At 39.4% G+C, this 25,470-nt stretch overlaps 1 protein-coding gene across 3 annotated transcripts in view; it reads left to right on the plus strand.

The window, feature by feature from the left end:
• LAMA2 (laminin subunit alpha 2) overlaps positions 1-23,268 on the plus strand; it is a 580,308-nt gene extending 557,040 nt beyond the window's left edge. For all 3 annotated transcript variants that reach the window (XM_041737419.1, XM_041737425.1, XM_041737408.1), the window contains 5 exons: positions 1,328-1,483; positions 9,476-9,629; positions 11,854-11,984; positions 13,965-14,187; positions 22,295-23,268. In XM_041737419.1, the coding sequence (XP_041593353.1) occupies positions 1,328-1,483; positions 9,476-9,629; positions 11,854-11,984; positions 13,965-14,187; positions 22,295-22,452 (822 nt within the window). In that variant the 3' untranslated portion in view covers positions 22,453-23,268. The remainder of the gene's footprint in view (positions 1-1,327; positions 1,484-9,475; positions 9,630-11,853; positions 11,985-13,964; positions 14,188-22,294) is intronic.
• Positions 23,269-25,470: the final 2,202 nt, after the last annotated feature.

Raw genomic sequence — 25,470 nt, forward strand, 5'->3', positions numbered from 1 at the left:
TGCAACGTGCTCTTGGGCAGCATCCCCACCGATAGCCATTTGGAACAACTTTGGAAACACTGGCCTTCCACCCAGAAACTGGGCCCGTGATGGGAACCGAAGGCTCACCTGCCAACTTACTGCCCTCCTTGGCCGGGCTGCAGGTCGCTACTGCATCGCCTGGTTAAAGTGCACACGCAGAACCAGTCTCTGCGCCTGTGGTCGCCTATTCAGCATAGCTTCCCTCGCTAGACTAATAGAATGTTTCATTTTGCGGATTTGGTATCGCGAGGTGGTGGGTTTCCTCTATTAACAAACGTCGACTTGGCATATCCTATAGGAAGCCAGAGAACCTGAAAAAATACCATAAAAAAATGCAAAGTCAATCAACTCGTTATCCTGGATATAAGAAACGGAACCTCCGTGCTTGCCTGAGAGCTCATGAGCAGCAAGTACCGATCTTCCCGAAGGAGCAGGAGCCCTCGTTAAGGCCTATTCTCCTCTCCAGGCTAACAGAATAAACATGACATTTGAAAAACAGACCTACTGTGGGTCCACAATGCGGATGGGATTAAGAAAGAAAGTTTGCTATAAGCAGCAAAGTTAGGGAGGCGTTTAGTTTTGAAGACGCATCCCCACTGCCTCCCAAACCAGAACAGACAAGTGTAAAACGAGGTCCTGATCATTCTAATCCTGACGTACACTCATTTTAAACCAAGCGGGGTCACCCACTCCTTTTCCTAAACGCAGGCTCTGGGTGTTTCTTAGGCCCAAGCCAGTCTTGACACCCCTGATTTTGCTCCACCCCGAAAGATAATCCTCCCCACGGCCGAAATCTCAGCATCAGGTGGCCGTCTGTCTTCCTCGCGCCCTGTGTACCCACCAGCAGCCGTGGAAACGGCCATGCGCCCTCGCACGCTGCCCTTCCTTCCATTCTGCACCACAAGTGCCTGTTGAGCAGAGGGACACAGCCTATCTGAGATCGTGGGGCACGGATCCCGCAGCCCACTTAATTCATGACGGGGGCTCCCGACTGGCGAGGATCCTGCCGACAGCAGACCTCTTGATCCATGCGCTCCCTTGCCAATCTATAGGAAAAAAAAGGCCTTAATCTAAAACTCACCCAGGATGACTTTGCACCCTTTTGGAGAAGCTGGAGTCATGGAAGAGGCAGGGTGTGAGGGAAACTGTAAAGATGGGTTCAATTTCCCTTCTGGGCCCACTTAGGCCCTAAATAAGTTACTCCATTTTTTCCCCTGACGAAGATCCAAAAAGTTCTCATGTCGTACGCTTGGCCTATTGGAAATTTATCCGTGATTGGCTTTAATGAGTTGTCTTCTTTTCATAGATTAAGATTGTGCGAATTAAGCAAGAAGGAATTCTTTATGTAGATGATGCATCCAACAGAACCACCAGTCCCAAGAAAGCAGATATCCTGGATGTCGTGGGAATGCTGTATGTTGGCGGGCTACCCATCAACTACACCACTCGAAGAATTGGTCCGGTAAGGATCCAATTTACTTTTTACGTGTGTGGCTTAAATAACTGCCTCAGTCCTGTATGTACGTTGAGTTACTAGTTCACATGGGGACCCGGCCACTTATAGGTGTGGCCAAGAGATCATCTTTTCTGAAAAGTGACAGGTTTTCTAGACAGATTTGACCCAGAGAGGCAATATTACCAAACAGAGTATGGACCCTGGAGCGGACGCCCTTGGCTTAAATACCTACCTACCTGGTAACTAGCTGTGTGGTCTGGAGCAGGCTGCTTAATCTTTGTTTGACAAAATCCCCTATTTTGTAAAATAGGATCAGAGCACCGAACAGAAACAAGGTCACTGTAAAGATTAAGTGAGGTGATATAGCGAAGGAGCTTGGACGAGTACTAAGCATATAGAAAGCACGGGGATATAAGGAAGATGATGTCGATGGTATTGTTTCAGGGCTAGAGATTTCGCAAATACTGAGAGAGGCGGTATTTAGACTACAGTCGTCCAACACTGTACTGTGGCATTTAGGGGACAGTACGGGATCCAAAATGTAAAGTCCTCAATCGTGAGGACTTATAAACCAGTATTCACGAAATAATGCTTCATCAGACCATGTGTCCTGGTTTCCTTTGGAAAACATGACTTTAAGGAGCAGAAGGGATCAGTGTTTTTAGAGAGCGTATTACAAAGGACCGTACTGCATTTCTGGACCCAGAGCACGTGATGGTGCAGAGCCGACCTTCGTCACAGACGACTGGTCAACACAGTTGCAATCTTCAGCTTTGGGCTCCCCTTGTGATTGGGGCAGTGTTGTGTTCCTTTCGTAGCTTTTGGACACGCTACCTCGGCCGATCAAAATGAGAGTGTCTGGAGTTCATCACAAGAGCGAGTAACGGGTGCCCCTAAAACCGGATGAAATACAGCGGAGCAGAGAATGATTTATTTTTATGGTCCCTACACTGTAAATGCTCTGTGCCAACTTTCTAGGTCTAGGTGTATGTGCATTTTCCCAGGAAGGACTCCACCGCTTCCCTTAGGTTTGCATGAGGAAGAAGCACTAAGCCAGACTTGATTCTCTTCAGATAGAATGAGATTAGGACAGAATGTGTATATAGTGAGGTTACTACACGATTGATAAAAACATGAAGTTTTTTACAACGAACATAGGGACTAATTAAATATCTGTTTAATCATAGAGTTGACACGTTACATTGGTTTCACTCAACGTGTAGTTGGACAAATTTATACGTTATGCTGTGCTCGCTGCACGTTTACTACCACCGGTCACCGTACAGTATTATCACACTATCACTGACTAGATTCCCTGTGCTCTACCTTTTATTCCCTTTTATTCATTCCATACCTGCAAGTCTGTACTTGGTCCTCTTCATCCATTCTGCCCATCCCTCACCCCCAGCCCTCTGGCAACCATCAATTTGTTCTCTGTAATTTTGGGTCTGTTTCTGGTTTTTGTTTGTTCGTTCAATCATTCATCCATTTGTTTGTTGGTTTTTTTAGATTTTACTTATAAGTGAAATCATATAGTATTTGTCGTCTCTACTTTATTTCATTTAACATAATACCCTCTAGGTCCATGCTTGCCCCCCAATGGCAAGATCTCCTTCTTTTTCGTGGCTCAGTAATATTCATTGTATATAAATACCATCTTCTTTGCCCATTCATCTATAGTAGGTATTTCCTTTATTCCCTGTCTTGGCAGCTGTAAATAATTCTCCAATAAACACAGGGGAACATGTATCTTTTCAAATGAGTGTTTTCGTTTTCTTTGGGAAAATACCCAGGAGTGTAATTACTGGATCACATGGTAGTTCTATTTTTAATTTTTTCGAGAACTTCCATACTATTTTCCACAGGGGTTGCACCAATTTACATTCCTGCCAGTAGTGCGCAAGGGTTCCTTTTTCTCCACATCCTCACAGAAACTTGTTCCTTCTTGTCTCCTTGATTCTAGCCTTTCTGAGACTGTATGAGGATATCTCATCGTTTTGATTTATATTTTCCCTACTGACTAATACTGTTCAGCATCCTTTCGTGTCTGTATTTGCCATCTGTACATCCTCTATAGAAGAATATTCATATCCTCTGTCCATTTTTTTAATTGGGCTATTTTTGGTTTGAGTTGCATAACTTCTTGATACATTTTGGATACAACCCCCTTATTAGACAGTCATTTACAGAATCTTCTCCCAACCAGTAGGTTGCCTTGTCATTTTCTTAATGGTTTCTTTTGCTGAGCAAATGTGTTGTTTTTTTTTGTTTTTTGGGGTTTTGTTTTGTTTTGTTTTGTTTTTGGTGTAGTCGCAATAGTTTAATTTTGCTTTTGTTTCCCTTGCTAAGGAGACATATCTAGAAAAATGTTGCTAAGGCCAACGTCAAAGAAATAACTGCCTTTGTTTTCTTCTAGGAGTCCTATGGTTTCTGGTCTTATATTTAGGTCTGTAATCCATTTTGAGTTTATTCATGTGAGTGGTACTAAGAAAGTGGTCTAGTTTCATTCTTTTACATGGAGCTGCCAAGCTTTCCCAGCACCATTTAAGAGACAGTCTTTTCCCCATGGTATATTCTTATGTCGTTTGTTGTAGATTAAATGATCATGTAAGTGTGGGTTTATTTCCGGGATCTCTATTCTGTTCCATTGATCTACATGTCTCTTTTTGCGCCCGTCTCATACTGTTTGGATTAACTAAAGCTTTGTAGCATCCTTGAAGTCTAGAACTGTGATATCTCTAGCTTTGTTCTTCCTTCTTAAGAATGCTCTGGCTCTTTAAGGTCTTTTGTGATCCCATATGGTACATTTTAGTATTATTTGTCATAGTTTTGTGAAAAATGCTCCTGGTATTTTGACAGGGGTTGCACTGAATCTGTAGATTGCTTTAACAATATTTATTTAACAATACTAATTCTTCCATCCATGAGCGTGGAATATCTTTCCGTTTGTTTGTGCCATCTTCAGTTTCTTTCATCAGTGCATTACAGTTTTTAGAGTACAGCTCTTCCACCCCCTCCATTAAGTTTATTCCGTGGTATTTTATTCTTTTTGGTGCAATCATAAGTGGAATTGTTTTCTAAATTCTCTTTCTGCTACTTTGTTAACAGTACATAGAAATGCAATCGATCTCTGGGTATTAATTTTGTATCCTGCAATTTTACTGAATTCTGGTGGAGTCCTTAAGGTTTTTCTATGTATGCTACATGATTTGCAAATAATGACAGTTTAAAAGTTTAACTTCTTCCTTACCAATTGAGACATCTTTTATTTCTTGTCTGATTACTGTGGCTAGAATTTTCAGTACTATGTCGAATAAAAGTGTCAAGAGTGGGAGCGCCTGGGTGGCTCAGTCGGTTAAGTGTCTGCCTTCAGTTTAGGTCATGATCCCAAGGTCTTGGGATTGATCCCCACGTCAGACTCTCTGCTTGGCAGGGAGTCAGTTTCTCCCTCTCCCTCTGCCTGCTGCTCTGCTTGTGCTCTCTCTCTCTCTCTCTCTCTCTCTCTCTCTCTCTGTCAAGTAAGTGAATAAAACCTTTTCTTTTTTTAAGTGTCAAGAGTGGACATCCTTGTCATATTCCTGATCTTAGAAGAAAGCTCTCAGTTTTTCACCATTATGTATATTGTTAGCTCCAGGCTTTTCAGATATGGTCTTTACTATGTTCCCTCTAAACCCCACCTTTTTGACAGTTTTTATTGACAGATGTTGAATTTTACCAAATTTTTTTTCTGCATCTGTTGAGAGGATTATATTATTTCTATTTTCCACTGTGTTAAATGTGATGTATACTGTCGATTTTTTAATATTGGGCCATTCTTGCACCCCCAGAATAAGTCCTACTTGACTGTATTTTCCATATATTACAGAATGTGGTTTGTTGATACCTTGTTAAGGATTATTTTTGCATTTGTGTTCATCAGAGATATTGGCCTATAGTTCTCTTTTTGTGTGATATCTTTGGCTTGGGTATCAAGGTAATGCTGGCCTCAGAGAATGCATTTGAAAACTTTCCTTCCTCTTCTACTTTTTTAGAATATTTTGAGGAGAATAGGTATTCACTCTTCTTTAAATGTTTCGTAGAATTCACCTGTGAAGCTATCTGGTCTAAGACTTTTGTTTGTTGGTAGTTTTCTGATTGCACATTAAATTTTCTTACTAGCAATTTGTCTCTCCAGATTTTCTATTTCTTCTTAATTCAGTTTCGGAATATTGTACATTTCTAGATATTTATCCATTTCTCTAGATTATATGCCAACTTGTTGGCATATAATTTTTCATAGTACTCTCTTATAATCCTTTGTATTTCTGTGACGTCAATTGTTCTCTTTCATTTTTTATTTTATTTGGGTCCTATCTTTTTCTTTTTTTGATGAGTCCAGCTAAAGGTTTATCAGTTTTGCTTATCTTTTCAAAGAACTAGCTCTTGGTTTTATTGCTCTTTTCTATTGTCTCATTTATTTCTGCTCAGATCTTTATTATTTCCTTTCCTCTATTCACATTTGTTCTTGTTTGTTCTTTTTCTAGTTCCTTTATGTTTCTAGTTAGATTGTTTACTTAAGATTTTTCTTGTTTCTTGAGGTGGGCCTACGAATTGTTATAAATTTCCCCCTTTGCACCAATTTCTCTGTGCCCATTGTGTTTTAATTTTCATCTGTCTCCATGTATTTTTTAATTTCTTCAGTGACTCATTGGTTGTTTAGTAGCATGCTGTTTAGCAACCACATTTGTATTTTTTCCAGTTTTTTTCTTGTGACTGATTCTTAGTTTTATTCCAGGTAGCCAGAAGAGATGCATATGATCTCAGTCTTCTTCAATTTATTCAGTCATATTTCATGGCCTAACTTGGGATCTACACTGGAGTATATTCCATGTGTGCTTAAAAAGAATGTGTATTCTATTATTTTGAGGTGCAATGTCCTTCTGGCCTAGTGTGTCATTCAAAGAAACTATTTTCCTATTGATTTTCATCTTGGATGATGTATTCATTGATGTAAGTGGGGCATGTATTGCTGTCAATTTCTCCTCTTAGGTCTGCTAATATCTGCTTTATGTACTCAGGTGCTGCGGTGTTGGGCACGTTGATATTTACAAGTGTTATATCCTTTTGTTGGTTGATCCCTTATCATTGTGTAATGCCTTTCTTTGTCTCCTGTTACAGTCTTTGTTTTAAAGTCTATTTTGTCTAATATAGATACTGCTACCCTAGCTTTTTCTTCTCTTCCATTTGCACTCTATAGCCCTTTCCATCCCTTCACTTTCAGTCTGTGAGTGTCTTTAGGTCTGAAGTGAGTATTTTTGATGTAGCATATAGATGGATCTTGTTTTTGTAACCATTCTACCACTCAGTGTCTTTAGATTGGAGCATTTAGACCATTTATGTTTAACGTAATTATTGATAAGTATGTACTTAATACCATTTTGTTAATTGCTTCCTGGTTGTTTTGGTATTTCTCTGTTCTGTTCTTTGGCTCTCCTTGTGGTTGATAACTCTTTGTCGTGTCATAGTTGGCTTGCTTTTTCTTCATCTCTCGTGTATCTATTATATGTTTGGGGTTTGTGGTTACCATGAGGTTCACATGTAACATCTAAGTACATAGCAGTCTCTGTTGATCACCATTTAAATTCAAATACTTTCTAAAAGAACGTATGTACTCCCTCCTCCACATTTTATGTATATGTTATCATATTTTACATCTTTTTATTCATGGTTTTCTTATATCTAATTATGGCCTTGCCCATTTAAAGAAGTCCCTTTAACCTTTCTTGTAAAGCCACTTCGGTGATGATGAACTCCTTTATCTCTCCTTCAATTCTGAATGATAACCTTACTGTGTTGGATATTATTGGTTGTAAGTTTTCTTTTTCTTTCCACACTGTGGCTATATCATGCCCCTTTCTGCTGGCTTATGAAGTTTCTGCTACAAAATCAATAGATAGCTTTACGAGGTTTTGCTAGTCATAATTTGGCTTCTGTCTTGTTGTTGTTAAAAATCCTCCCTTTATCTTTAATCTTTGGCATTTTAATTATTATGTGTCACTGTGTAGACCTCCATGAGCTCATCTTGTTTAGAACTATCTGCGCTTCTAGAACCTGGAAGTTGGTTTCCTTTCCTAAGTCATGAAAAGTTTTCTACAATCTCCTATCACACAAGTGTTTATTTGCTTACTGTTGTCCAAGAGCCTCATTTTTTAAGAATTCTTTTTCCTTTCTGCTGCTCAGCTTGGGTGCTTTCCATTACCATCTTCCCGGCTACCGATCTGTTCTTCTGCATCTGCTAATCTACTGTTGAGCCCTCTAGTGTATTTTTTCATTTCAGTTACTGTAGTCTTCAAAACGGATTTGGTCCTTTTTATATCTTCTCTTTGTTGAAGTTTTCACTGAGTTCTTTCACTCTTCACTCTAGGAGTATCTTTACAGTCATGATTTAAAAATCTTTATTAGGCATTTCGCCTATCTCTGTTTCATTTAGTTCTTTTTCTGAAGTTTTGTCTTGTTCTTTTGTTTGGAATGTATTTCTCAGTCTCCCCATTTTGCTTGATTTTCTGTATTTTGGAACAGCTACTTCTGAACTTTAAGAAGTGGTCTTATGTATGGTCATCCCCTGTGCAGACTGCATGTGCCTGCTGACACTTGCTGGCTGGCATGGGCTAGGGGTCATAGGGCACTCCGTGCTGGGGCTGCTCTGGTGAGATGGATGGAGATGAACTGGGCATGTGCTGAGTGGTCCTGAAGGTCCCTGCAGAAAGGGTACTCTGATAGGACAGCTGAAGCACAGGTATGTACAGTTCAGGGGTTCCAAGGGCTATCCACACAGAGGGCACCCTGGCAGGACAGCTGAAGTGGGTAGAAGCTAGGACTCTTCTTGTAGACAATGCCCTTCTGAGAGCTAAACTGGGATGCAGGCTGGACAGTTCTGCGGTGCTCCCCATAGGGGGTACCCTCATGAGACAACTGGAATGGAGGCAGGGCCCTGGAGGTTCCTGGGGCACTCAGTGCAGGGAGCATCCTGGTGGTGCTCAGTCACTCATAAGTCAGGAGGATTTGGAGTGCTCTGCATCGGCGTCACCCTGGCATGCCATCTAGAGCTGAAGAATGCAGGCCTGGGGTGTTCCAGCATGCTTTGCTCATGTGTCACCTTGGTATGATGGCTGGAGCTATAGGGAGCATGACCCAGGGTGGCTCAGTGTGTACCACCCTGGGGTCACCCTGGTGGGACAGTTGGGGCTGATGTGAGCTAGGGGCCTGGGCTTACTGAGGCAATAGCCCAGCAAGGGCACCTGGACCCTGCTGTGGTCCATGCAATCAAGGTGGATCAAGTCATGGCTCCCACCGGCCCATCTGACTCACAGAGTTCCAGCAGCATCCCTGCCGTTTAGCAGGGTTCTGGGCCTGAACCTTTCATATATTTTCTATACCAGACACATCTGCCCTTGGTGCCTCTACTGTCCCTGCACATGGCTGTTCATAGTGTTGGGGGCAGAGGTTCCCACTGTTGCCTTGTCTCTTGCCGTTCTCTTTATCTTTTGTTGGTGGTGTTCAGTCAGCCTTCGATTCTTCTTCAGGAGGAATTGCTTTATAAACAGGTATAGATTTGGTGTGCGATGGAGATGAGTTCGGGACCTTCCTTCCATCACCATCTTGGACCAGAACATACCTAAGGAACTCATTAAAGGTCATGATGTTCATCTGGAGCACGTGGTTTCTGCAAAACCAGTGGTTCCCCCCACCCCCCGAGACACAGTGTACACTATTCACACTATCAGAGCAGGCTAGGTACAGGCTACAGGCATCCTTGTTGAAAAGCCCCATGCAGGATGCTCTGCACCCACTGTGTGAAGCCTGGTGTGATAGGAGGTCCCGGGAGGTCGCGGGCTGTCTTAAGACGACTGGGTGATGATTACAAGCACAGAGCATCCCCACAAATCATGAATTCCATATCAAGGCAAAATTCTGGTAAACCCTGATATTTGATTTTTTTTTTATGCCCTGAATATGTAGGTGACCTACAGCATTGAAGGCTGCATCAGGAATTTTCAGATGGCGGAGGCCCCCGCCGATCTTGAACAGCCAACCTCCAGCTTCCACGTTGGAACATGTTTTGCTCGTGCTCAGAGAGGAACATACTTTGATGGAACAGGTTTTGCCAAAGCAGGTGAGGCACTCCCACTTTTTTCTTGTTGAATATTAACAGGTACAGACATTAACTTCTTGCTGTTATTGGAAAATAAAAGTCCTGGATTTCTTAAATTAGTTTAAACTAGAAATAAAAATGTATAGAAGTAAAACCACAAACTTCAAAGATTAATGTACCTGATTCTGAGGCAAATGAATAGAGAAAATAAAGTAAAAGGCTATTTGGAGAGCTTATTCCATCTCCTTCCCTAGAGATCAATAACAGCAAAATGAATTTAATCCTACAAGAAGGGCCGTATGTTGGGGCACCCAGGGGGCTCAGTCATTCCTTCGGCTCAGGTCGTGATCTCAGGGTCCTGGGACCAAGCCCTGCGTCGGGCTCCCTGCTCAGCCGAGGGTCTACTTCTCTCTGCCTGCCCCCATTCGAGGTCTCACTCTCTCTCTCTAATAAATTAATTAATTAAATATTTTTTTAAAAAGTCCATATGTTTATGCACATAATTGATCTACTTTCCAGTTTTCCTTGTGTACCTTTCTGGAGATGAGGTACCATTTTTCTTTCTTCCCCTCTTCAATTCCTTGCAAGGCTTCATGCCACGACCTCCCACACATTCATCCAGTGCACACGTCCCAGCACCCGTTTCTCATCGATGAAAGAGTAGCAGTTCCCTGACCTCACGCATGTGCACCTTCCCAGTGAACATCTCCAGAGCAGGCCTGGATCACATTTTCTTTCCAAATGTATGATTTGGAAAGAAAAATATGAAGTATCTTCTATATAATAACAAGAATAGACATTATCATACCTTGAGACGGACTGTTCAGTCCTTTCTGCCCGGGCTCTCTGGTTCTGGATCAAACCAGACCAGAAACTTAGCCACGTCCCCAGCTGCCCACAAGTCCTGCCAGCCCCTCCGGAGCCTGTAATACAGTCTACACAATACGTGGACACTTACAGGAGGTCACATCACTGGAAACACACAGCTTCATTTAAACCTTTTACATCTTTGTCCTTAAAAACTTTTCAGCCATCAGATCACTGTGGCTTTTGCTGGTCACCTCTGTCTTCAGCTGAACTGCTTCGTGTTGTTCTTTTTAATGATTGTATTTATTTATTACTGAGAGACACACAGAGAGAGGCAGAGAACCAGGCAAAGGGAGAAGCAGGCTCCCTATGGGGAGCCCGATACGGAACTCGATCCCAGTACCCCAGGATCACACCCTGGGCCGAAAGCAGACGCTCAGACCCTGAGCCCCCCGGGGGCCCCCATGTTGTTCCTTTCTCCTCCTTACCTCTCCCTTTCAGAGACAAAAACACACACTTTCTGTTTTATTTTGCAGAACAATTCAGCTTTTTTTTTTCTCTTAAAATCTGCTCCAAACCCACCTTTGCACATCCAAACCCACCAAGGTTCTCTGTAGAACAAGAAGTTTTTCACATAACAGATACTACCATTCATTGGAGACAATCACAGTTACACAGAGCATTTATTTCTTGCCTAGTAAATAGAAGACATGCAGAAAATTTCCATGAGTTCTTCCCTAATACTCCATGCCACTGATTCGTGATCTAACCCACTCTTAACAAATGGCTTTGTTTCTGAGAGGCATATCTTAAATACTCCCTAAAAGATTAAATAAATCAATGTACCCAATATAAGAAATTATAGAAGAAACCTCCCTAGATGAACTGGGAAAATCTGTTTATGTCCCAGGATCTTTTCCTTCGAAATTGCACTTGCAATTCCTTTCTTTATTAATAAAATGGGAACTTCTGAACCCTTTCAGATCACTGTGGCACAATAATCTTCGAGTGGCCTCGTAAAATCTTACTGAATAATCACTGAAATGCTTGACTTAATCCAACAGTAAGAATTCCAACACAACTATACATTGCTGTGAGATTCTTTGAGTTAATCTCTGTGTGTGTTTTTTTTCATCCATTTATTTATTCAAAAACTATTTATTAAACCTCCCTGGGTGCCAGATATTTTGGTAGGTGCTGGAATAAAAATTTTCCTCGCAGAACTTACATGCTAGGAGGGAAGGCGACCAAAAAATAAGCAAAAACTATGAAGTGTGTTATATGATACACTGTTGGAAGTATAGGCCATAAGAGAGTCTGGAACTTATTATAATTGATTAATATCTGAGCTGAAATCTAAATCCATTACACTGTACAAATTTGAATTCACAATCCATCAGCTCTAATCTATGATTTAAAAAAAATCTTCATTTTACAGTTGGTGGGTTCAAGGTGGGATTGGACCTTCTTGTAGAATTTGAATTTCGTACAACAAGAACCACTGGAGTTCTCCTGGGAATCAGCAGCCAGAAAATGGATGGAATGGGTATTGAAATGATTGATGAAAAGGTGAGTGCCAGCTGTCTAAATACTTCAGATTGCCTCATGTTGTCCATACGTAAGAACTGCTGTTGTGAAGCCCTGCCGATACTGTGTTGGGAGAAACTAGATTGCATCTTTTCATCCTTCTAGATTGTCTCTACTGTGTGTTTTCAGCACAATTACTCTGTAGACCAGGGTAAACTTTAAATGTGCTGATTCTACAGTCAGCCAATTGTATTGACAAAGGATGGGCCAAATGATTTTAGATCTCAAGCTCTCACTGTGTTGCTAAAAGTACACCGATATTCTCTCTTTGTGAATACGCTGTATGTAAAACTATAGATCCCAATGGAAAAAGAGGAGGGGGGCCTGGACTGTCTAAACTCAGCCTTTGCCTCTTCTCATACAGTAGGCACTTCTCCGAAGTCAAGGTGGCTAGCTAACGTGTCAGTTCTAGATGTTGATTTAAAAACATCCTGCTACCATTTCCAAAAAAGTGCCGATTCATAATAAATTTATATTAGTATAATAAATTGTGTCCGTTGGCTTACCATGGACAAGCTAATTCTAAACACCCATCCAAAAAATAAAAAAATAAAATAAAAAAATAAACACCCATCCAGTCCCTGCCTGCCCAGGAGCAGCATCCTGCACTGAGATGACCCGTGAATAGCCTATGAACTACAGGCAGCAGGGAAAGAGGCAGGCAAAGCAAGAAGTTACCCAGGTTTTCCCTCTGGCTCTTCAGTAGGAATCCCACTCCATCTCTGGGCCTGTGTCCGCTCTACGGTGCTGTGGCCTCCCAAGGGGGAAGACCATGTAGTGACCTCAAATATGCTTTCTGTTGTCTCGTCTCTCCCTCTGGCCTTCAAACCATCACCAAAGGCAATGAAGCAAAAAGCTCCAGGAGTACGGAGGCAAAAGGGGGAAACAGATCGGCAGCAGCTCATGGCTTTGCCACGTTTTCAGACATGTTCACTACACAGCGTCAGAGTCAGCCTCGCCCCATCACCTGCGAATAACCACTACTATCAGTTTGCTGAGGATCAAGTTCCATTACAATGCATTGTATTTCTCCCCAAGTCCTGCTCTTACAAACTCCACCCAATATAGTAAAATCTTAGTACTCACATCACCATTTAGTTTACAAACTTTTTACCTATTGCAGTGTTTCATCTTCTTTTCAAAACCCCTACGTCTCTCCTATTCCCTTGTCAAATGTGTTGCCAGACTGACTGTTTTTAATGTTTCAATATGTTTCTTTCCTTCATCAGCTTCAAAAAGAACTCTGTCATCTCAAATTTCAGGGACTGTTCCATGTTACTGAAAACAGATTTTTCTCATTTAGACATGAACTTCCAATCTAAGTTCTTCATTGTTAAGAATTTAACTGGCCTTCTGGCTCAGAGTCTTTGGCACCTGTGACACATCAAGCCTGCCCAAGAAAGTAATTTATGTTATTCTCCATCCTGCATATAAAATGGAATCCATGAAGGAAAAAAAAAAAAGAATACGTACAATTAAAATATCAAAAGCTTACATTTAAAAAAAAAAACAATAATCCTCTAAAATGAATTTGTGAATCGAATTAATGAATCACTCCAAACATCTTTTAAGAAATTTTATAGGGTTCGCTAAGGACTCTCACACTCTATAAAGATCCATGCTAGGGTTTGTCCCGGTGTATATGAGGTACCTTTTTGGTCAGCCAGCCTCAAATTATATATCGCATTTTCTGAACACGGAATTATTACTAGTTTCACACACCTTGTCTCATTCTCTCAACAATGCCCAGAAGCAAAGAACATACTTTGTGACTCCTGGTTATTAAATTTGTATTTTAATTTCTGCAAACTCTTTTTAATTTTTAAAATGCCCCAGATATGTTCATTTCTAAACCATTCCAGCTGATGCCCTTCCTACAAACATAACATTTTTTGCTATGTGAACCATCATGATACCTGTCTAATGAAACCATCTGTGACTGTTCCACTTCCTACTTTCTAGCTTATGTTTCATGTGGACAATGGTGCTGGCCGATTCACTGCTGTCTATGATGCTGGGATCCCGGGGCATCTGTGTGACGGACAGTGGCATAAAGTCACAGCCAACAAGATCAAACACCGCATTGAGCTGACAGTAGATGGGAAGCAGGTGGAAGCCCAGAGCCCAAACCAAGCATCCACATCGGCTGATACAAATGACCCTGTGTTTGTTGGAGGTTTCCCAGGTGAGCCTTATCTACTCCATAAGAATTTCTTTGTTGTTAGTGTATTTAAATTTATTTGTATAACTATGTCCATGAATGTGTGCATAAGTATACTTCCTAGCTTTAACATCTACTCCCATAAATAACACCTTACCTGAAACTTCCAGTGTTTAAAATGAGCATATTACTTATATAAACCAACTGGGACAGAACTTTACAGGGTAGCCCCCAAAGTTTCATTCCTGGGGAGATGGAGGCTAGAGGAAATGAATTTGGCTTATAAAAGATATGAGGCATTTAACAGCAATGAAGGCCAGCATTGGTGTTCTTTCTGATTTTTTGAAAATTAATATACCAGAGGAATCATAAAATGTAATGGAACTTATTTCCTCAAGTTCTGGAAATCATTGGGTTAAACAAGCTAATTTCCCCCTTAGGTTATTATGGAGTTTATATTTATATTACAAAGAAACCCAAGCAATAAATCTGCATTCAGAATCCCTGTCCAGCACATTAAGTGTAGCACGTAAACCACAGTTACCTAAAGTGCCCATAAACAAGAGTGCCCAACTTGAGAAATAGCCCAACTGCCTCTTTATAAATACTGTAATAACACACACTTGGAATGGTCTTTCAGCATGTTGGCAAGAGAAACTGTCATTCCCATTTATGTAAAGCTCCTCTGCCTAACAAAACAAGCAAAATATATATTCAGCAGTGGTTAATGGAGGAAAACATATAGGAGCAATGGGGACCAATTCACAGCTCCTCTTTCCAAAGTTGCTTCTGAGTTTGAAAAGGACCTATTTCTGCTTCAATAAGGATAACCCCCAAGATGCTCTGGAGATATCCTATTTCCCCACTCACAGTCTATGAAATGAGATCATAGCTAGCACCTCCTAGGCCTGCTGAAAGAATGGAGTCTCCTTAACAACAACAACAAAAATTTTGTATGAGTTTTTAACCAGCTTAATCTTTTAAGATGTATTTTTACAATGTAAAAAAGTAAAGTCACCATTAAACATCCATGCCCTAATTCAGTAAAGTATTTGATCAATTGAATTCTTTCATTAAATTCCATAATATAACACAGCTGTAAATTTGTTCATTCCAAACCAAATTCCTATCTTAAAATGTATCATTCTACATGACTCCAAATTTCAGGATATATAACAATAGAAATGCTACAAGTTTAATTGTCAGCAAGGCTAAGAACAAAATCACAAACTTTACTTAAAACAGCCTTCCGATTTAACCTCAAGGTAACGGCTGACTTGAAAACATGCTCTTCGAACACTTTCAGGGAAGATGGCAGAGAGGACTCTAAGCTTACCTCCTCCCAAAGACACAACTAGATAACACACTCATCAGCGTAAATAACCCAGAAAATGACCTGAAGACAGGAAGAAAAAACTCCACAACTAAATGTAGAGGAGAGGGTAGGAAGGGCTCAGATGCAGTGAGGAGCTAAAGGACCACAGGCGATTGACAGAAATGAAACAGCCAGGGGTGTGGAAAGAGGAGAGAAATAGACGATCATAATGGGATCAGAATGCATGCGGAAGACAGGTCTATATAACATTTGGCTTTGAAAAGCAGAGGGGCCAAATTTGGGAGTTCTTACAACCAGCAGGACTTAAAGCCTAGAACATTAAAAATCAGCAGACTTGGCTCTAAGAGAGCCAGAATGATGATAAGAAACTGTGTCCCCATCTGTAAAGACAGAGCACAACAAACAGCCTGTGGACAAACAGCAGAGAAGCACAATTTGAAAAATACCTGGGGCATATAGGAGGGAGTTAATTACTGTCCCAGAGAGACAGAGATTCCTAGGAGACTCCTCCAGGAGCAAAGAAGCCAGCAACTACTGTTTCCCTCCTCTACCTCCCAGCACAAACACACGGTCACCTGCAGGAACCAGTGCAGTCCCAACATTCATTACCTGACTTGCTTACGCCAAGCCCCACCCCTTCCAGCTTGGCCCACTCTAGTCCTGCACAAGACCAGCACAAACCTTGCCAACACTGCATCTCCCAACCTTGTGCTTTGGAGGGCCTCTATTCCAGTAGCAGCAGCTGGTCATCTCTCACAGACAGCATGTGCACCTTGTTAAAACTGTGCATGCTGCTCATGTGAATTTTGCAGATTGGCCTGGTCTCAGTGACAGTGGCACAATCCTTCTGGCAGATGACCAGCCTCTACCTTGTAAAAAGTGCACACCCACTCACTACTTTTAAGAGCAAGAGACTTTAACACAGAGAACCAAATGCATAGAGTTAGACAAAATGAGGAAACAGAGGAAAACGTCTCAAGTAAAAGAACAGGACAAAATTATAGCAAGAGAACTAAGCAAATCATAGCTAAATATGCCTGATAGAGAATTTAAAGTAATGATCATAAAGATACTCATTGGCCTTGAGAAAAGAGTGGAAAAGAGTAGAGAACATCAATAAGACTCTTAACAAAAAGATAAAAAAAAAAAGAACTAATCAGACATGAAGAACACAACAATTGAAACTAAAAATAAACTAGATGAAATAAATAGCAGATTAGAGGAAGCAGAAGAACAAATCAGTAACCTGGAGTACAGAGTAATGGAAAGTAATCAACTTGAGCGGAGGAGAGGGAAAAAATTATGCAAAAGGAGAACAGACTTGGAGAACTCAGTGACTCCATCAAGTGTAATGATATTCACATTATAGGGATCCCAGAAGAATAGAGAGAAAATGAGGCAGAACATTTATTTGAAGAAATACTAGCTAAAAACGTCCCGAGATTGGGGAAGGAAACAGAAATTCAGATCCAGGAGACACAAAGATCCCCAACAAAATCAACCAAAGGAGTTCACATCAAAACACACAATAATCAAAATGGCAAAAAGTAGTGATACAAAAAGAAATTTAAAAGCACTGTGAGAAAAGAACACAGTTACATACAAGGGAAACCCTTTAGGCTCTCAGCAAATTTTTCAGCAGGAACTTGGCAAGCCAGAAGGTAGAGAATAATATATTCAAAGCACTAAAAGGGAAAAAAAATCTTCATCTAAGAATATTCTATCTGGTAAGATCATCTCTTCTATTATTAATAATTAATAATAAAAATCTCTCCTATTATTCAGAATAGGAGAGATAAAGAGTTTCCCAGACAAACAAAAGTTAAAGGAGTTTATGACCAGAAAACCAGCCCTCCAAGAAATGTTAAGTGGAACTCTTTGGGTGGAAAGGAAAGACCATCAGTAAGAGTGAGAAAAGTAGGAAGCACAAAGTAAAAATAAGTGTATCTGTAAAAATTAGTCAAGGGATTCACAAAATGAGAGGATGTAAAGTATGACACCATCTAGCTAAAATGTGGAGAGGAGAGGAGTGAAAAATGGATTTAAATTTAAGTGACCATCAATTTAACATAGGCTGCTGTATGAAGAAAATGTTATATACAAACCTAAGTAACTGCAGAACAAAAACCAATAATAGATCTGCGAAATATAAAAAGAAAGGATTCCAAGTATATCACTAAAGAAAGCCAACTTATGGTGAAAGAAGAGAGCAAGGGAAGAAATGAACAGAGAAGATCTCTAAAATAACCACAAAGCAAATAACAAAATGGCAATAAATACGTACCTATCAGTTATTACTTTGAATGTAAATGGACTAAATGTTCCGATCAAAAGACATCAGGTGACAGAATGGATAACAAAACAAGACCCAGACAAATGCTGCCTACAAGAGACTTATCTGAGAAGTGAGGACACCTGCAGATCAAAAGTGAGGGGATGGAGAAACATTTGTCATGCAAATAGATGGGAAAAGGAAGCCAGGGCAGCAATACTTATATCAGACAAAATAGACTTTAAAACAAAAGATTGTAACAGGAGACAAGGACAGTATATGATACTAAAGGGACAATTCAACAAGAAGATATAACAATGGTAAATATTTATGCAACCAGATACCTATATGTGATACCTATATATGGAAAACCCTAAATTCCACCAAATTTAAAATTTAGTAACAAATATAAAGGAACTAATCAATAATAATGCAATAACAGTGGGGGACTTCAACACCCCACTTACGTCAATGGATGGATAATCTAAGCAGAAAATCAACAAGGAAAGAGTGTCTTTATATGCCATACTAGATAAGATGGATTAAACAGATCCATTCAGAACATTCCACCCCAGAAAGCAGGATACACATTCTTTTCAAGAGCACATGGATCATTCTCTAGAATAGAGATCACATATTAGCCCACCAAACAAGCCTCAACAAATTTAAAAAGAGCCCAGCCATGCCATGCATATTTTCTGACCAAAATGCACTGAAACTGGAAATCAACTACAAGAAAAAGTCTGGAAAGACTATAAATACATGGAGATTAAATAACATGCTAATAAACAATGAATGGGTCAACCAAGAAATCAAAAAGGAAATCAGAAAATACTGGGATAAATGAAAATGAAAACACAATGTTCCCGAATCTTTGCAATATAGCAAAAGTGGTCCTAAGGAGGAGGTAGAGAGCAATAGAGGTCTACTTCAAGAATCAAGAAAAATTTTAAATAAACAACATAAATCTTACACCTAAAGGAACTAGAAAAAGAACAACAAACCTGAAACCATCAGAAGAAGTGATAAAGATTAACACTGAAATAAATGAAATAGAAGCTTAAATTTAAAAAAACAATAGAACAGATTAATGAAACCAGGAACTGATTCTTTGAAAAGATGAACAAAACTGATAAACCTCCAGTCAGATTTAAAAGAGAGACACACACACACAGAGAGAGAGAGAGAGAGAACTAAAAATCAGAAATGAAAGGAGAAAAAACAACTTATATTATATTATGAAAAATATATGCCAACAAACTGGACAACGTAGAATAAATAAATTCTTTTTCTTTCTTTCTTTCTCTATTTCTTTCTTTTTCCTTTTTTGTATATTTTTTTTATTGGAGTTCAGTTTGCCAACATATAGCATAACACCCAGTGCTAAATTCTTAGAAACATGTAACCTAACAAATATAACAAAACTGAATCAGGAAGAAAGAGAAAATTTGAACAGACCAATTACTGAGAATGAAATTGAATCTGTTATCAAAAGATTCACAACAAACAAAAGTCTAGGACCAGATGGCTTCATAGGTGAATTCTACCAAACATTTAAAGAAGAATCAATACATATTCTCCTCAAGCTGTTCAAAAAATAGAAGAGGAAGGAAAACTTCCAAATTCATTCTATGAAGCCAGGATTACCAAAACTAGAATAAGACTCTACCAAAAAAGAGAACCACAGGCCAATTTCTCTGATGTAAGTAAGTATAAAAATCCTCAACAAAATACTAGCAAACTGAATCCACAATACATTAACAAAAAAATCACCATGATCAAGTAGAATTTAATCCTTGGATGCAAGGGTGGTATAATAATCGCAAACCAATCACAAACCAATCAGCATATTACATCACATCACAAGAGAAAGGATAAAAATCATAGAATCATTTCAATACATGCAGAAAAAGCATTTGACAAAGTATAACATCCATTCATGATAGAATCATTCTGATGGAATCATCAGAGAAATTGGCCTGTAGTTCTCTTTTTTTGTAGAGTCTCATTCTGGTTTTGGTAATCCTGGCTTCATAGAATGTTGACAAAGTACAACATCCATTCATGAAAAAAACCTCAACTAAGTAGGTTTAGAGGGAACATACCTCAACATAATAAAGGCCATATGAGAAAAACCCACAGCTAACATCACACTCATTGGTAAAAAACTGAGAGCTTTTTCACTAAGGTCAAAAACAATACAAGAATGTCCACTCTTACCACTTTTATTCAGTATGGTGCTAAAAGTTCTGGCCATAGCCATCAGGTAAGATAAAAGCAATGAACACCATCCAGATTGGTAAGGAAGAAGCACAATTTTCACTATTTGCAGATGACATGATACCTATATATGGAAAACCCTAAATTCCACCAAAAAACTACTAGAACTGATAAGGCATTCAGTAAGGTCACAATAGAAAACCAATGTACAGAAATCCACTGCATTTCTATACACTCATGATGAAGTGGCCAAAAGAGAAAGAAAACAACCCAATTTATAATTGTATAAAAAATAAAACACTTTCAAATAAATTTAGCCAAAGAGATGAAAGACCTATAGTCTGAAAACTATAAAACATTAACAAAGGAAATTGAAAATGTCACAAACAAACATGAAGACTTTAAAATGTCCATACTACCCAAATCAAACTTCAGGTTTAATGCAATCCCTATCAAAATTCCAACTGTATTTTTCAAAGAACTCAAACAGTCCTAAAATTTGTATAAAACTACATAAGATTTCAAATGGCCAAAGCAATCTTGAAAAAGAAACACAAAGCTGAAGGCATCACAATTTCAAATTTCAATTCATAATTACAAAGTTGATTTGTACAAACAATATGCTATTGGCACAAAAATAGACCCATTGATCAGTGGAACAGAATAGAAAGCTTAGGGATCCCTGGGTGGCGCAGCGGTTTAGCGCCTGCCTTTGGCCCAGGGCGCGATCCTGGAGACCCGGGATCGAATCCCACGTCAGGCTCCCGGTGCATGGAGCCTGCTTCTCCCTCTGCCTGTGTCTCTGCCTCTCTCTCTCTGTGACTATCAAAATAAATAAAATTAAAAAAAAAAAGCTTTCTTTAAAAAAAAAAAAAAAGAATAGAAAGCTTAGAAAATAATCCCACTTTAAGGTCAAATACTATTTAATAAAGGAGGCCAGAATATGTAATGGGAAAAAGACAGACTCTTCAACAAATGGTGTTGGGAAAACTGGGCAACAACATGCAAAAGAATGAAACCGGACCACTTTCTTACACCAACAAAACCTTCAAAATGGATTAAGGACCTAAATGTAAGGTTTGAAACCATTAAATCCCAGAAGACAGCACAGGCAGTAATTTCTCTGACTTTGGCCGTAACAACATTTTTCTAAAAGTCTGTGTCTCCTGAGTCAAGGTAAACAACAGCAAAAATAAACTATTGAGACTATATCAAAATAAAGAGCTCTGCACAGCAAAGGAAACAACCAACAAAACTAAAAGACAACCTACTGAATGGGAAAAGATATTTACAAATGGCATACCCAATAAAGGGTTAGTATCTGAAATATATATTTTAAAAAAAAGTAGGACAACTCAACACCCCAGAAACAAACAATCCAATAAAAAATGGGCAGAAGACATAACACACATTCCTCCAAGGAAGACATCCAGATGGCCAACAGACACATGAAAAGATGCTCAACATCACTCATCATCAGGGAAATGCAAATCAAAACTAAAAGGAGGTATCACCTCACACCTGTCAAAAGGGCTAAAATCCAAAAACACAAGAAACAACAAGTGTTGGTGAAGATGCAGAGTAAAAGGAGCCCTCGTGCACTCTTGGTGGGAATGCGAGCTGGTGTAGCTGTAGCTGCTGTGAGAGGGTAGAGAAGTTCTTCAAAAAATTAAAAATAGAACCCTACATCCAATAATCACTCCTGGGTATATACACAAAGGATATGAAACAGTAATTTGAAGGGATACATGCATCCCTATGTTTGTTGCAGCATTATTTACAGTAGCCAAGATAGGCAGCAGCCTGTGTCCATAAATAGATGCATGGATAAACATGTGGTTATACATACAATGGAATATTATTCCGCCATTAAAAAAGAATGAAATCCTGCCATTTGTGGCAACATAAATAGATGGAGATTGTATAATGCTAAACAAAATAAGCCAGTCAGAGAAAGACAACCATATGACTTCACTCATATGTGGAATTTAAGAAACAACAAAACAAATGCACGAAGGGGCGGGGACCAAAAACCAAAAATTCGGACTCTTATCTCTAGAGATTAAACGGATGGTTATCAGAGAGGAGGTGGGTGGGATGGGTGAAATAGAGGAACAGGATGAGGAGCGCACTTACCTTGATGAGCACTGAGTTATAGACCGGAATTCCTGAATCGCCGTATTGTACACCAGAAAATAATATAACACTGACTGTCAAGTACTACACTACAATTAAAATTTTTTAAATTCCTTTAACACAGAAGCTGCATGTCAAAGCTGAGCGCTTTTTGCTTTGTTTTTCAGATGGCCTCAACCAGTTTGGTCTGACAACCAACGTTAGGTTTCGAGGTTGCATCCGGTCTCTGAGGCTCACCAAAGGCACGGGCAAGCCACTGGAGGTCAATTTTGCCAAGGCCCTGGAGCTACGGGGCGTCCAGCCTGTATCATGCCCAGCCAACTAATACAAATAAGTTTTAACTCCAAGAGTGGTCCTTCAAGTATATCAAGTAAAACAAATATATCTTAACCATATATGTTATTAAAACTAATTTGTGCATGTATATTGACTTCTTTCTGTATTTGGTTGGTGCTAATTCAGATCCCAGCCTGAATTTAAATTCAAGTTTTCTCAAGTTCATGAATATTAAACCAGTTATTTCATTCTAAATAATTGCTTGTTTTGTGTGATTTTAAAGATGAAAGACAACTGATAAACTAATGAATTTGCAACATGCCTTGGACTCATCTCAAGAAGATCTCAGATGTAATTTGTGAAGGCAACTTTCTTGTTTGTTTTTACTAACTCCTACTAATACTTTTATCACCCTCTTCCACATACATCAGCCTTGGCTTTCTGTTCAGGCCACTGAAAACAACAGTGGATTTGGCATGTTTGATTGGGAAGAAATCAGCTCCTTTACTCCCTCTGTTTGAGAAAGCATTAGCAAATCATTTCCCTGATGCAAGTTCATTATTAGGGGGTTTAAATAGCCATATGAGTGAATATTTTTTTATGCTGAGCATATATTTAGAGAGTATAGATGAGATTCAGGCCAGAGAGCTTAATTACTTGATTTTTCTGTTTGATAATGATTTATAGGCTTTGGGGAGACACCAGAACCAAGTTCCAGAATGACAATTAAGCACACATTTGATACTACAGTATCGACACTCTGGGCTCCTTCATTTTGCAGTGAAAATCACAATATTCATAATCACAGGGGAGTAATGCTGAAATGCATTTTTACTTACCAGGAAACAATAAACCAAAAACTTAATAAAAGTACATCGCTGAGTCTTTTTGAGTCGTAATTTGACCTAACAAATTCATTTCCTAAAAAATGTGTTTATTTTTCTTTTATCCACTATTTAAATCCTATTCAAAGGGCTCTGTGAGAAGACTGGCCTAGATTTTATTCATCAACTTAGGAAGGGAGTGTTTCCATTGCCATCTTCAGTAGAAATCGTTAAATCTAATAATGCCGAACATTTAAAAGAAGAGATCGCATGGTGATTTTAGCAGAAGAAGAATCATCCCACAAGGGACAAGAAGGTGCTGTTGCTAATAAAGGAGATGGTAACTCGCTCAGCATTCTATCATTGGTTGGTTGCTTGTTACCATTTGCCTACACAGCCTCATTCCAGAGCAAGGGATTCTCAATCAGGGCTCCACTTTGGAATTATCTGAGAAGATTGACTTGGTCTAGGATGCAGTCTGGGCATGAGGGTTTTTAAAAAGCTTCCCAGGCAATCCTAAAGTGCCATCAGGAACAAGAACCACTGTTCCTAAAGAGGAAAATTATCCACTATGCCGCAAGTTTAGAGTCATCTGAGAATCTGTGGTTGACTTTGTCTTGGCTACCCCCTCACACACAAAAATTATATTGAATCAAGTTAATGCTTTTTGAGCCATCTTTAAGCAATAGAACTCTTTGAAAACCAATGTGTTTCGAAAGTGAAGATGTTACTTCTGCACTGAACACTGATAAGACTTGGGCTTATCTGAAAAAAAGTGGATAAACAAAAATAAAGATGCTAAGTTCCTAAATTAAAAGGCCTTTCTTTCCTGAAGCCTGAACAGAAAGAAATATTACCAATTTGAAAGCAAAGGTACCTAATTAACAGTCCTATCAGAGTCAAGCCCTGTTGAAGTCAATTTGTATGTGAGTGCCTTAGAATGGTGGAGTCGGAGGGGCACCTGGGGGGCTGTTGGTTGGGTGACCTACTGTTGGTTTCAGCTCGAGTGGTGGCCTCAGAATCTTGGGATTGGGCCCTGTGTTACAATCTGTGCTCATCATGGAGTCTTCTGGGGTTTCTCTCCCTCTTCCTCTGCCCCTACCCCTGCATAAACCTGTCCACTCACTTGCTCTCTCTTTAATTAAAAAAAAAAGTGTTTGAGTTGGAAGGGCCCTTTGAAATCCATAAATACAGTGATTCTCAATTCTTACTAGACATTGAAATTGCCTTGAGTACATAAGAATCATATCTGGATATCAGCCTAGACCTTAAATAATCTCCAGATAGGGCTCTGGCATTGGCATTTTCTAAACATCTCCAGCTGATTCCAGTGTATGACTAAGGCTGAGAACTTGCATTTCTACTGCCCCCATATTTTATGGAGAAACTGGACCCAAGCAGGATTCACTGCATCGGGTACTGGCTAAATTTGTCCCATACAAAATCCATATTCCAAAATGGATCACGAATTTGTATGGACAAAGTTTGTCCAAATTCTGAGATGAGAAATAAGGAAATTTTGTGAATAGGAAAAGTTTCCCTCACATATTTTAAATTAATTTTCTACCTCAACAATCAGATTCTTAGCCCAAAACAAAGCATTTCCTTCATCCAACCTTATCCCCTCAATAATTTCCTCACCTCCTTCCACCCACAGCAATTATGAAGAAAGCAGAATACTTTCCATTTATTTTTCAAACACCCACTCCTACCAGGTTGTCAGCCTTCTTTAAGAAGGTGCTTTGCACCTCAGAGGGAAAACATTTAGGAGGGGAGTTTTACTAAAGTTACCATGGTGAACACAGCTGACAAAGGAAAATAAGGAACTGAGCAGATTTCAACCCCAAAGCACTAGAACACTGCCAGACACTTAAAGCTTCAATTAGTGATTTCAAAAATCATAACTACTTTCTTCTTCTTTGATTTAGCCTATTATCTCTAACTACAGAACTCTTCTAGATTTTCTGCTTAACAGAAAAAGACTATAAAATGGAAAATCTCAATTTTATGTTAATTATTTGCTGAATTATTTGGGAATAAAATTGGTATCTACAATATATCATGGAAACAAAATGCAATAGTTTTCACAAGTGCAAGGTGTAGTCCTTCACCACCACTTGCGAGAGATGACTTCTTGCTGATGCCATTTTATTTCTATTTTTCAATATCTTTTAATCTCTCTTGAATCAAGAGAAAGATACAAACCAATGTACTGTACTCATTTGCTTGACTGAGAGTAGCAC

This window comes from Vulpes lagopus, chromosome 2 (assembly GCF_018345385.1).
Source record: "Vulpes lagopus strain Blue_001 chromosome 2, ASM1834538v1, whole genome shotgun sequence".
In the NCBI taxonomy this organism is placed as follows: Eukaryota; Metazoa; Chordata; class Mammalia; order Carnivora; family Canidae; genus Vulpes; species Vulpes lagopus.